At 45.4% G+C, this 13,050-nt stretch overlaps 1 protein-coding gene across 4 annotated transcripts in view; it reads left to right on the forward strand.

Moving 5' to 3' along the window:
- The window catches only part of CD79A (CD79a molecule), a 148,440-nt gene that overhangs the window by 127,915 nt on the left and 7,475 nt on the right, over positions 1–13,050 (forward strand). For 3 of the 4 annotated variants that reach the window (XM_068243065.1, XM_068243063.1, XM_068243064.1), the window contains exon 3: positions 9,094–9,396. In XM_068243065.1, coding sequence (XP_068099166.1) covers positions 9,117–9,396 — 280 coding nt within the window. In that variant the 5' untranslated portion in view covers positions 9,094–9,116. Of the gene's footprint in view, positions 1–186; positions 398–9,093; positions 9,397–13,050 lie in introns of those variants that run through there. The other variant, XM_068243062.1, reaches the window with a different exon arrangement.

Raw genomic sequence — 13,050 nt, forward strand, 5'->3', positions numbered from 1 at the left:
TTTTATTATTATTATCTATTATATAGAGCTGGATGCAGAAATAGCTTTCACTTCAGTGTTTTGAATCAGGTGATCTCGTGTATTTTAAGTATTGGAACAATTATCTCCTACAAGCTGCACACACATAAATATATGCATCTGTTTGGGTTTGTATCACAGTTGTGTTCTGCAAATCAGTGGAGCAGATCTCCTGTTCTCACTCCCCACCTTCCTCATCTGTCACACCAACAGACAAAAGTAACAAGAAGACAGCAGAGTGCAGCTGCTAGGGCCACCAGTGTCCTGACTTCTTCTGTATCATTACCAGGGAAAGACTACAGAGACCAGAGAATGTCGGCCAGTGACCCATGTATACCAGGGCCTGTTACTCTATGCTTGTTCCTGGTGGCCCTTTCAGGTGAGTGCTGCTTGCTTGAAAGGAACCTGAAGGTATATGGAGGCTGCCATATTTTCTTTTAAGCAATACCAGTTGCCTGGCATTCCTGCTGATCCTCCGCCTCTGATACATTTAGCCATAGACCTTGAACAAGCATGCAGCAGATCAGGCGTTTGACATTTTTGTGCTGCATGCTTGTTTCTGGTGTGCAATTCAGGCACTACTGGAGCCAAATAGATCAGCTGGGTTGCCAGGCAACTGGCATTGTTTAAATGACCACTATCATGAAAAAAGTAGGCAGTTAAAATCCTGACAGAACCGACAGGTTTTGGGCCAGCCCATCCCCTCATGGGGGATTCTCAAGGTTTTCTTTGTTTTCAACCGCATTTCCTGAACTGCAGTTTAACTGCCAAAATAGTAATATACCAGCCAGCCTCCCTACTCACTTGCACACTATTTTATCAGTTAAGGTGGCCATACACTTATAGATTTGCAGCAGGTTCGACCATCAGATAGCTTTCTGTCAGATGCCTGTCAAGTTGAATCTGACAGGAATCTATCTGATGTGTGCCACACACTAGGAACAGATTTCCAATAGATTTCAGAATAAAATCTATTGGAAATCGATCTAAATGCGTTATTGGACCATTGGATCCAATGCAACTCTATGGGCCATCGATCTGCTGCCAACAGCTGATTGACCTAGATTTTCCATCCTGTCAAATCAATTTGATCGAAATCGGCCACAAATCGATTGATAGATTTGAAAGAATCGATTTCTGATAGATCGATGGCTGAAATTGACCAGTGTATGGGCCCCTTTAGACTTTGCAACTGCTGTTCAGGAAATGCGGTTGAAAACAAGGACCCTGAGAATCCCCATGAGAAGGAATGATCCGAAACCTGTCGGTTCTGTCAGATTTTAACTGCCTACTTTTTTTGCGATAGTGGTCCTTTTTAAAAAGGAAATAAAAATGACAGCCTCTATATCTCTCACTCCAGGTTCCTTTTAAACAGTTACACCTTGTTTCATCATGGATTGCAAAACAGAATGCAGGGGGCAATAGATGGAAGGGCTGTTAGAACTATGAATCCCAGCATGCAAGCAGCCTGCAGCAATGCTAACACATCTGATTTAGGACAGGTCCTGACTTCAGAACTTTTGATGAAGCTGAAGCGTTTATAGAAATGGGGCCGATTTAGAGCCACTAAATCTGGGCTTACTACTTGGCCTGGAACTGGACCCATACCTCTATCCAGGCAGCCTGGCACTGGTCAGTCCCCACTTGTTGCGCTCTGAATATTGAATATCGGGCCATATATGGCAAACATTGTCAAAAAGGTTATTACTCTAGTCTTTATACAAAGAAATAGGCATAGAAAGAGGAACAGGATACATCTGGTAACAGTATATAGCATGTTGTGACTCCCCAGAGAGGAGTAGAGAGGCTGTGAGCCAGAGCAGCTACATGATTTCAGAGGGGCAGAATCCTCCATCTTGCTCCTTCTTGCTTATGTGTTATAATTTGGTTGATTATCTTTTTTTTTTTATAGAATACTGTATATGTGGATGTGATTTTCTGAAATAAAGAGCAGAAAAAAAGCGAGGCTGGATTCAGTGGTCATTTGCATAATGTACGCAGTAAAATGTGCAATGGAGACTGGACATTAAAGCGGACCTGAGCTCAGTAGTTCCTCTGCTTTAAAAGATATGCAACAGCATAAAAACCTTTAAGGGAGCCTGAACTCAGTCAAATTATTTAAAACTAGTCTACCTAAGGCAGTTTAAAAATGGACTCTAGGTAGTTAAATTACTGCCGCACTCAGAGCACGAGCCCACCGCACACACGGTCGCCCTGCTCCCTGGCCTCACCTCCCGTCCCAACGGCTTTCTGTACTGCGCACATGCACAGTACAAAAGCTATGGACAGACAGGGAAAGTGGATGACGCAGGGACAGTTAGGTTTTATTGTATTTGATAAGCACATGATGTACCTGCAGATGAATATTAGACTTGCCTCACTATCAGTTCCTCTCAGAAGCTCACCATATTCTTCTAACAATGATTCCTTCTAGTTCGGACAACATTTTGTCAGAACTGAAATATACCAGTTCCTGTCAGTTATATAGTAGTGGCTGTCAGCTATAACTGAAAGGGCAACTGATGAGCAAGGTAATATCCATGTTTCCCCATGGCTCAAGTGGGTGATATTAGTTTAACAGCCTGCTGACCCGGAAGCTGTCACAGGGTCATTGCCACTTTCAAAATGGAGGACGGAAAATTCCATTGACCACAGTGGACAAACAGGATGCAGGAGAAGAGAGTCCAATGAGTAGACTGTGAGGGAGGTCAGAAAGACGTGTACATGCTTATTTTGACTTTTAATTTTCAGTTCAGGTTTACAGGTTACAGCTGATACAAATCTTGCAATAAATCTGCAGTCTACTTCCTGCTTTCATGGTAGCAGACATAGGGTTAACATCCTGTGTTTACAAATTAGCAGAGGAGATTCCTGAGCTGACAAAGCTGAGATCAAATTATAGTGGTAATTAGTCACAGATGAGGGAGAATTAGACAGGCTAAACCAGGCATGGGCAAACTTGGCCCTCCAGCTGCTATGCTGGGCATACATGGGTCGATCCAGCGGCCGATTAGCCGCCGGCTCGACTCCCGCCACGTCCCCGCTCGTCCACGCGAATCAATTTCCGCTGGTCCCCGCCGGCACTCCTTATCAGCCGATCGAAAAATGGTCAGATTTTTGAAATCTGTCAGAAAAATGATTGCTATTCTTGAATTGAACAGATATTTCAAAAATTGTATGGTGTGGCCACCTTAACTGTGACCAATTTAAATATCCAATCAAATGCATTGAATACACAGGAATCTCAGCACATGATTGGAATTGGTCACTGCAGATCAGAGGTGTATTAAGTGCATGGCTAGTGTCCTGTGGGAACCAGATTATTGGTGTAGCCAACTGTGGCACAGCTGAGAATAGGGCCACTATAAACTGGGGAATGAAGAGGCTCCTGCATTCCTCAAACTTTTAGTCCCTCCTCTATACACTCCTGCTTGGTGCTTATCGTCACAATGACTGGGGTAGAGTGACTGCATCAGCTGTCCTGACTAGTGAGTTCAGAACACTCAGATTCTCCCAATAACCGCCTTACAAGCAGACAGGTTCAGGAGGAGTTCACTCAATTACATGTCACATCGAGTTTCATGTGACTCCAATGCTTCCTCCTCCCGGTCATGAAACACAAATAAGTGAACAAATCCTGAGTTTATCTGCTTGTTCATTGCTGAACAGTGGTCATCGGGAGGATTTAGGTGTTCTGAACACACTTTGCCGAATTTGAACACCAAATAGTCTTCAACCCAACAAATCAATGTTCATCTTGGCTGCTCAGCATCTCTCGTCTAACTCCCCTTCCCATTGTGCAATCACGGAGGAAGCTGGGAGATGCCCTGCAAAAGTGATGGAAGAGAAGGGGAAGCACAATAAAGTTTGCCTAAGAGAGCAAAGAGGCTTGGCTCTGACACTGTGTTAGTTAATCGGAGCATATTATTACTCCAGGTTGGCCAAGCAGTGTTATCCGTAAATAAAAGCCTTGCACACTTGCTAGATGGTTCTCGTTTAAGGCGATCAATTAGGAACCTTTCTGGCGAGAATGTTGTGTATAGACTTCTTGGTAATTCAGAGTGCTTTGTTCTCCATCTTGCCCCTCTCACCAGAAGCCACTCCATGTTGTCGTCTCCCCCCCCCCCCCCCTCCTACCTCCATAGCAACCAACCAGGTCCTGAGGCTGTAGTCTCCCCTACGCATCTGTATAGCACTCAGTCCCGAACTGTCACAAGAGAGTAGAGATGGCCCAAACTTCCGCGACAGGTTCGGATCATGCGAACTTTCACGAACTGCAATAGACTTCAATGGGGAGGCGATCTTTGAAAACTAGAAACACATATGCTGGCCACAAAAGTGATGGAAAAGATGTTTCAGATGTTTCTAACATCTGAGTTTTTGCATGGATGAGTGGGATGGACGCCAAAAGCCCCGGGGAAATATTTGGATTTGACGTAAAGCAGCGTTTTAGTGGCAGAAATCACATTGAATGCTAAATTGCAGACCTAAAGTGCTTTAAAACATCTTGCATGTGTATACATCAATCAGGGAGTGTAATTAGAGTACTGCTTCATACTGACACACCAAACTCACTGTGTAATGCACCGCAAACAGCTGTTTGCGTAGTGACAGCCGTGCTGGACTGGTGCGTACCATGGCGAGATTGCTCTTCCTCACTCAGTGATGTCAGGTAATGTTTGACTGCCTTATCAACTTTCAATGGTTGTTTCTCTACCATTGTTAAAGCTTATATCTATTTTTTTAAATACTTGTTCTGCTTGCTGTTCATTGCCTGCAAGTCTGCTATTGCGAGTGACCATGGGTAATGGCCGGGGAATCCTGGTTCGATTCCGGTCCGGAGTGGGAGCCTGAGAAACTGCTACCACCCCCACACATCCAAGGAAGGCAGCAGGCATGGCATGCACGTCCCGAGGTAGTGACCAAAAATAACAATACAGGAGGACTTTTGAGGCCCTGCTGTATATGTGAAATGAATCAACTTTAAATCCTGATGTATGATGGTGCATTCACTGCGACTCACCAGGTTGGTCACCTCAAGGAGGTGAGAATCTGTTATGGAGGGTAAATCTGCCATTGTGAGTGACCACAGGTAATGGCCGGGGAATCGGGGTTCTATTCCGGTCCAGAGTGGGAGCCTGAGACCCATGCTGTATAAGTAATGGATGCCCGTGCTTTGCAGACCAGGCATCTGTGGTCAGATGGACCCTTGACCCAGCGCAAGACGAACCAAATTGAAAGCATTTGCCAAGAATGTGTTATTATGGAGGGCAAGTCATTCAACTGTGTGAAACTTTCTATGGTACTTTCTCAGTACCATGGTGACCATGGGTAATGGCCAGGGAATTCTTGTTCGATTCCGGTCCGGAGTTGGAGCCTAAAACAGCTACCACGACACACATCCAAGGAAGGCAGCAGGCAGGCATGCACGTCCTGAGGTAGTAGTGACCAAAAATAACAATACAGGAGGACTTTTTGAGGCCCTGCTGTATATGTGAAATGAATCAACTTTAAATCCTTTAACGAGAATCTGTTATGGAGGGCAAGTCTGATGGTGCCTTCACTGCGACTCACTAGGTTGGTAACCTCAAACGTCCGCATGAGCCTGCATGCATTTCGCATCAATGTCCAGTTGTTGGGCCACAACATCCCCATCTCCCCAGATTGTGTCCTTCTACTGTAATTGTACAGGTACTGGGTGACGGCTTTCTCCTGTTCTAGCAAGCGAGAGAACATGACCAGGGTCAAATTCCAGTGAGTCAGGCTATCACATATCAAGCGTCTCACCGGCAAGTTGTTTCTCTGCTGAATGTCCGCAAAGCGTGCCACTGAACACAACAGGTAGGTATATGCAGTGATGAGGTGTGTTCACTGAACACAACCGGTAGGTATATGCAGTTATGAGGTGGGTTCACTGAACACAACAGGTAGGTATATGCAGTGATGAGGTGGGTTCACTGAACACAACAGGTAGGTATATGCAGTGATGAGGTGGGTTCACTGAACACAACAGGTAGGTATATGCAGTGATGAGGTGGGTTCACTGAACACAACCGGTAGGTATATGCAGTGATGAGGTGGGTTCACTGAACACAACCGGTAGGTATATGCAGTGATGAGGTGGGTTCACTGAACACAACAGGTAGGTATATGCAGTGATGAGGTGGGTTCACTGAACACAACAGGTAGGTATATGCAGTGATGAGGTGGGTTCACTGAACACAACAGGTAGGTATATGCAGTGATGAGGTGGGTTCACTGAACACAACAGGTAGGTATATGCAGTGATGAGGTGGGTTCACTGAACACAACAGGTAGGTATATGCAGTGATGAGGTGGGTTCACTGAACACAGCAGGTAGGTATATGCAGTGATGAGATGGGTGCACTGAACACAAGTAGGTATATGCAGTACTGGGTATTACAATGTGCACCTGTCACACACACAGGTAGTCACTAAATGTGCTGTGCCTGGCTGGCAGTGGCACACATACAGTATGAATTAGCAAGGCTGTCTATGCAACACAAGTGTCAGTGGGACACACAGAAAAAAAATAGATCACAAGAACAAGATTAGCTCTCAAAAGAGCTGTTGCGGGGGGCTATTTTATCAATAAGAATCAGCAAGGAGCAAGCTAAAAAGCCTACAACAGCCTAAATAATCTTTCCCTATGAGAGAGTCTGATGCAGCTGTCCCTTCTCTAATTAATGTAGGCACACGAGTGAGTGTAATGGCTGGCAGAGCCTGCCTTTTATACAAACACAGAACCTTTATATTGCGCTTTTCTCCTGGCAGACCCAAAGCGGCAATAATTATAAGGGGGGAGTGGCTCCACGAGGGAGTGTAGCCTGATTGGCTACAATGTGCCTACTGACTGTGATGTAGAGGGTCAAAGTTGACCCTAATGGTACACTATGGGGGCGAACCGGACTTCCTGGAAAGTTCGCCTTACATGGCGAACGCGAACCACCGGAAGTTCGCCTGGAACCATTCGGGCCATCTCTACAAGAGAGTCCCTATTAGTGATGTAACCATATCCCCTGCAAACCTTGTAACTGGTGGGGGCCCGTTCCTTCTCACTCCCACCTTGCAGATTAGTGCATGGACCAGTGTAGTAGTAATTACCTGTCCCAGCATTGAGTCAGGTCTCCTCTTCCTCCTGGCAGCCACCTGATCTATACTGCATACTCCAAATCTCATGACAGGCATTGAGAGCCGGGTATGCAGCATAGAGCGGTGGTCAGGAGGAAGAGGAAACCTATGCAGCAGGAGCTGGTAAATATTTTTGCTTACACTGCGAAGCAGATGAGGGGGCAGAAGCAGGGTTTCCCATTTTGCTTGAGGGCCTGGGCAGCTGTTACACCCTATCCCTGCAGGTGATCTTTTTCTGTGTCTGTATGAACTTAAAGATCTACTAGAAGCAGATAGAGATGGCCCGAAAAGTGTCTGGCAAACTTGGGCCGTTTGCGTTTAACAAACATATTTTTTTAGAAAAAATTGTGTTCGCATATTACATTAAAGTCAATGGCCGCCGAATTTAGCAGTTAATAGCAAAGCCCCCTTATGTGCTGGAAATGCCAAATTCACAGGGTATGCGAAGGACAGTGTGTACAAGAGGATTTTTTTTTTCAAAAAGACTGTCGTTTTTGAGAAAATCCAATTTTAATGGTCTAGTTCTGAGTGTGGGAAATGTTTCCAGGTCCGTCAATTTTTATTATTATTATTTATTAGATTTATATAGCACCAACATATTACGCAGCGCTGTACAATAAATAGGGTTACAGACAATAACAGGGGTGACAGAACAATACAGGTAATAGACAATAAATACAACAATACAGGTAATAGCAAAAAGATACACAACACAATGCAGACAGTAGTACAATGCCAGATCATAAACTGGAGTGGTAAAATTACAAGTTCCAAATTCTGGGTAAAGTGCACACAGTAAAGTATGATACACAAGGGGAGAGGGCTCTGCCAAAGGCTTACAATCTAGAGGGAGGGGTTGGTGATGCAAAAGGAGGGGGTGCAGCAAGAAGTTATTGGCAGAAAGGATTAGGGCAGTGTTGAGTCGATGTAGGCCTCCTTGAAGAGGTGAGTTTTGAGTGCTTTTTTGAAGGTGGGAGCGAGCCTGATGGGCAGTGGGACAGAGTTCCACAGGATGGGGGCAGCTCTAGTGAAGTCCTGCAGTCGTGCATGGGAGTGCGAGATGCGTCGGCTGGTTAAGAGGAGGTTGTTGGAGGAGCGAAGTGGGCGGCCAGGTGTATATCTGCTGACCAGGTCAGAGATGTAGGTTGGGCAGGACTTGTGTATGGATTTGTAGGCCAAACATAGGATCTTGAAGCTAATTCTGAAGTGAATTGGAAGCCAATGAAGGGATTTGCGTAGGGGAGTCGTGGAGACAGAGCGGTGGGAGGAGTAGATGAGTCTGGCTGCTGCGTTCATGATAGATTGTAGGGGGGCTATGCGGTTTTGAGGGAGGCCTGACAGGAGGGAGTTGCAGTAGTCCAGGCGGGAGATGAGGGCATGGACAAGGTGTTTGGCAGTGTCTGGGGTCAGGAAAGGCCGGATGTTGGAGATGTTGCGTAAGTGGAAATAGCAGGCCCTAGCTGCGGTTTGGATGTGGGGGGTGAAGGAGAGGGCCGAGTCCAGGATGACACCCAGGCAGCGGGCTTGTGTGGTTGGATGAATGATTGTGCCATTTACAGTGACGTAGAGGTCAGTGGGGGGTGAGGCAGCACATGGCGGGAAGATTAGGAGTTCAGTCTTATCCAGGTTTAATTTTAGGAACCTGGCAGACATCCAGGATGAAATGGCTGAGAGGCCAGAGGATACCTTCTCCATGGTGGTGGTGGAGAGGTCAGTGGTATGGAGGTAAATCTGGGTGTCATCTGCATATAGGTTAATAGCAAAGCCCCCTTTGCTAGAAACGCTAAATTTGCAGGGTATGTGAAGGACGATCTACGCTGATCTCTGATGGCTAAGTAAACCAGGCCCTATGCATGTACATCTACATGTTCCTTTTCTAGATACACATTTTTTTGATGCTAACCTTGAGCTGGCTTCTCCTAGGAATTCCATGTGAAGGACTGAAGATGCAGTTGGTTCCCACCTCCATCACTGTCACTGTTGGACAGGATGCTAACATTCCTTGTAATTATGAGTCCAATGAAAGCGTGACTATTACATGGATCCATAAAGTGAACGGCTCAAACTGCGTGACACAATGTTGCTGGACTGATCGTCGTTTAGAGAGCAATACAGCTCCCCTGGAAATAATCAGTGCCATGAAGAATGACAGCGGGATATACATCTGCCGCGTGACAGAAGGGGGAAAAAATTACAGTTCTTGTGGGACCTACCTGAGAGTGAAGGGTGAGTTCCAACTGGTACATAGAAAGCATGATGTAAAAATCCAAGATTGGGCACAAGTTTTTTTTTTTTAATATGCATTTATTTTGGCATTTTTAAGTTATACATTAACTGTATGTGTTAACTGCCCTTTTACCTACCTAGGGCTTCTTCCAGCTTCCAAAGTCTTGTAGGTCCCTCGCTGTCCTTCCAGTCCCCTTCCTAGATCCAGTGTGTGGTCTGGTAAAGTCCACGACGTAGCCAAGTCAACCCTGCTGCACATGCGCTGACCTGGCCACTTCTTGATTGTGCTCCTTTTGCAGAGAGCACGATAAAGTGGGTGTGCTGCTGGGTCAGCCCATGCGCAGTTGTGCACGCATTGAGGATGGGTAGCAGGTGGATAGCAAGGAAACAATAAGACTATGGGGGCAGGAAGAAGACCCAGGTAAGTAAAAGGCCAGCCTTAAAGGGGCACTATGGCGGAAAATTGTAAAATTTAAAATATGTGCAAACATAGACAAATAAGTACATTTTTTCCAGAGTAAAATGAGCCACAAATTACTTTTCTCCTATGTTGCTGTCACTTACAGTAGGTAGTACAAATCTGACAGAAGTGACAAGTTTTGGACTAGCCCATCTCTTCATAGGGGATTCTCAGGGATTTATTTATTTTCAAAAGCACTTAGTGAATGGCAGTTGCTCTGTCCAACTGTCAAAAAACTGTAGCGAGACGGAAAGCTGGCCAGCTTCATTGTTTAAATCCTTTATATGGAATATCTTAATAAAGAATAAAAGCCTTGCTGACAATCCCCTTTGAAGAGATGGACTAGTCCAAAACCTGTTGCTTCTGTCAGATTTCTACTACCTACTGTAAGTGACAGCAACATAGGAGAAAAGTAATTTATGGTTCATTTTACTCTGGGAAAGAAATGTACTTCTTATTTGTCTGTTTGCACATATTTTAAATGTTACAATTTTTCACCATAGTGCCCCTTTAAAGAGAACCAGAGATGAAGCACCCTCTTGTATTTTACCTTATAAATCAGTGAGAACATGACAGTAAACACCTAATCTGCTCTTTGTTTCATTGTTCTCTGTTTAATCTGGCTGTTATCACCTCTGATAAGAATCCCCAACTGAGCACTCAGTCTAGCTTTCCTACGGAAAGATTATAGCTGAGTCTGTCTTCTCTGGTGTCTTTTCAAGCCCAAGCCTGCCCCCTTGTGGCTCTGCTATAATGACTCAGCTATAATTATTCCCTGCAAAGCCAGACTGAATGCTCAGTCCGGGATTCTTATCACAGCTGATAACAGACACTTTTAGCAGTGAGGATGAAACAGAGCATGGTAAGTGTTTTCTCTAATGTTCTTACTGATATATATAGTAAAATACATGAGGGTGCTTCGTCTCTGGTTCACTTTAAGTACCACTTGTGTATCCTTTAAAAAGTTTAGATTTTAAAAAAATCCGCGCTTCATCAGTTCATGGATTTGCCATATTTTCCTCAAGCAAAAGCTGCCTTCGCACCTCATTAGTCTGAAGCCATCTTACTTAATGTTTTATGCATAATTACTCTACAATAGTAGTATTAAATGCTTACAAAACTTGGCCTAAAATGAGACACTTAGTATAATTATTTATTTATCAAGCGCCAACATATTATGCAGCGCTTGACAATAAATATATACAATGGTACAAAGGATGGCGGCCATAAGTTATCAAGGTTATACAATATTGGACAAAGTTTTTTTTTATACAAGGCAAAACCGTACAAGATACATGATCATGCGATTTGGGGCTGGTTAGGTAGGTCCAGTTATTCAAACACGAGGCTGTCATAGGAAAGGAACACAATTATGGGGGCACCTGATCATGTAGAATACACCAGGGAATGGAGGACCCTGTCAAAGGCTTACAATCTAAGAGGGGGAATGGACACAGTAGGTAGGGCTGTAGAATGAGTATTCAGCCGTGAGTTACTGTGTGGTAGGTGAGTAGGCCATCTTGAAGTGGTGTGCTTGCTTGAGTGTGTTGTAGAGTGCGAGTCTGATGGGTGGTGGAAGAGTTCCATAGGGTGGGGGCCGCTCTTGGGAAATCCTGGGAAATGCGTTGAACACAATGATTGGGGCACATGATCATGTAGAATACACTAGGGAATGGAGGATCCTGCCAAAGGCTTACAATCTAATGCTTGGAATACACGGTACGTTTTTGAGCCATTTAGATGGCTCGATTGATAATTTCCGACATGACCAATCTCTTGCCCGCTCGATTTCGCATAGGGTACAATGGGAAAAGATGAGAAAAACGAATGGAAGATAAGAGAATCGGGTGCAAAATCGAGCGGGGAATCGATCGGGCGGCAGAATCGAGTCGCAAAAACGCACAGTGTATTCCCAGCATTAGTGTAACGATTTGTGTCAGCAAGAAACAGAGTTCTGATTATTAGGTGATCTGCAGAATCACCTATAATGCAGGTATATCAGACAGCTGATGTGACAGCAATAGAAAGTATAGTGATTGGTGCAGCAGTACAAACAAACACAGAACATTTATATTGCGCTTTTCTCCTAGCAGACTCAAAGCGCCAGAGCTGCAGCCACTAGTACGCGCTCTATAGGCAGTAGCAGTGTTAGGGAGACTTGCCCAAGATCTCCTACTGAATAGATGCAGGCTTACTGAACAGGCAGATCCGAGATTCGAACCCAGGTCTCCTGTGTCAGAGGCAGAGCCCTTAACCATTACACTTTCCAGCCACAGTAGTACTGATAGGTTTAGCTATACCTCACCAGAGGAGCTGGTGGATACTAACAGTACAGCGCCCCTCACCAGAGTCAAGGGCCCTCTGGTGAGAGTAGAGTGGTCAGACTAATCGGGTTGGCAACAAACAGACAGATGCAGTACAAAATCGGAAGGCAGAGACAGGAAGGTTTGAACAGGCAGAGTCGGCAGCAAGATCAGATGGGCAGAGGTACAGAATCACTGAGCAGAAGAGTAGTCAGAACAAGCCAGAGTCATGCACAGATAACACAGTAATGAATAATCTTTATAGCTATCAAACAATTCCTATCTTGTGTGAAATCCCGGTTTCCTCCCGGATCAAAGCACACCGGAACTATCTAAGGTATGAGCGCTAACACCAAGTATTCGCAGCAGCAGACAAGTTGCGAGTGATTCAGCTAGGCTTATGAAGCAGAGGAGACCCCTCTGGCACGCCCCCTCCTCTCAGCCAATGAGGAGCGGCGAGTGTCTCATGATGTCAGCCGACCGGATGGTCAGCTGACGCGCATCCTCCCCTCATAAAGGTCCTGCCTGTGCGCGCGCGCGCACGTGATAAGGCGACCTTATGTGCAGCTGACAAACCCGGCCTCAGCGTGCTAGACGCCCGAGGCACGGATAGATTGCTAGGCAGAAAACTGGAGGCAGCTGCGGTGGTAGCGCTGTTCACCGCAACTGCCTCTCCAATGTTTGTTACAATTAGAGGGGGAATGGACACAATAGGTAGGGCTGTAGAATGAATATTCAGCCGTGAGTTGCTGCGTGGTAGGTGAGTAGGCCATCTTGAAGTGGTGGGTTTTGAGGGCTTGCTTGAATGTGTTGTAGTGTGAGTCTGTTGGGCGGTGGAGGAGTTCCGTAGGGTGGGGGCAGCTCTTCAGTAATCCTGCAGGTGAACATGGG

This window comes from Hyperolius riggenbachi, chromosome 6 (genome assembly GCF_040937935.1).
Source record: "Hyperolius riggenbachi isolate aHypRig1 chromosome 6, aHypRig1.pri, whole genome shotgun sequence".
Taxonomy (NCBI): domain Eukaryota; kingdom Metazoa; phylum Chordata; class Amphibia; order Anura; family Hyperoliidae; genus Hyperolius; species Hyperolius riggenbachi.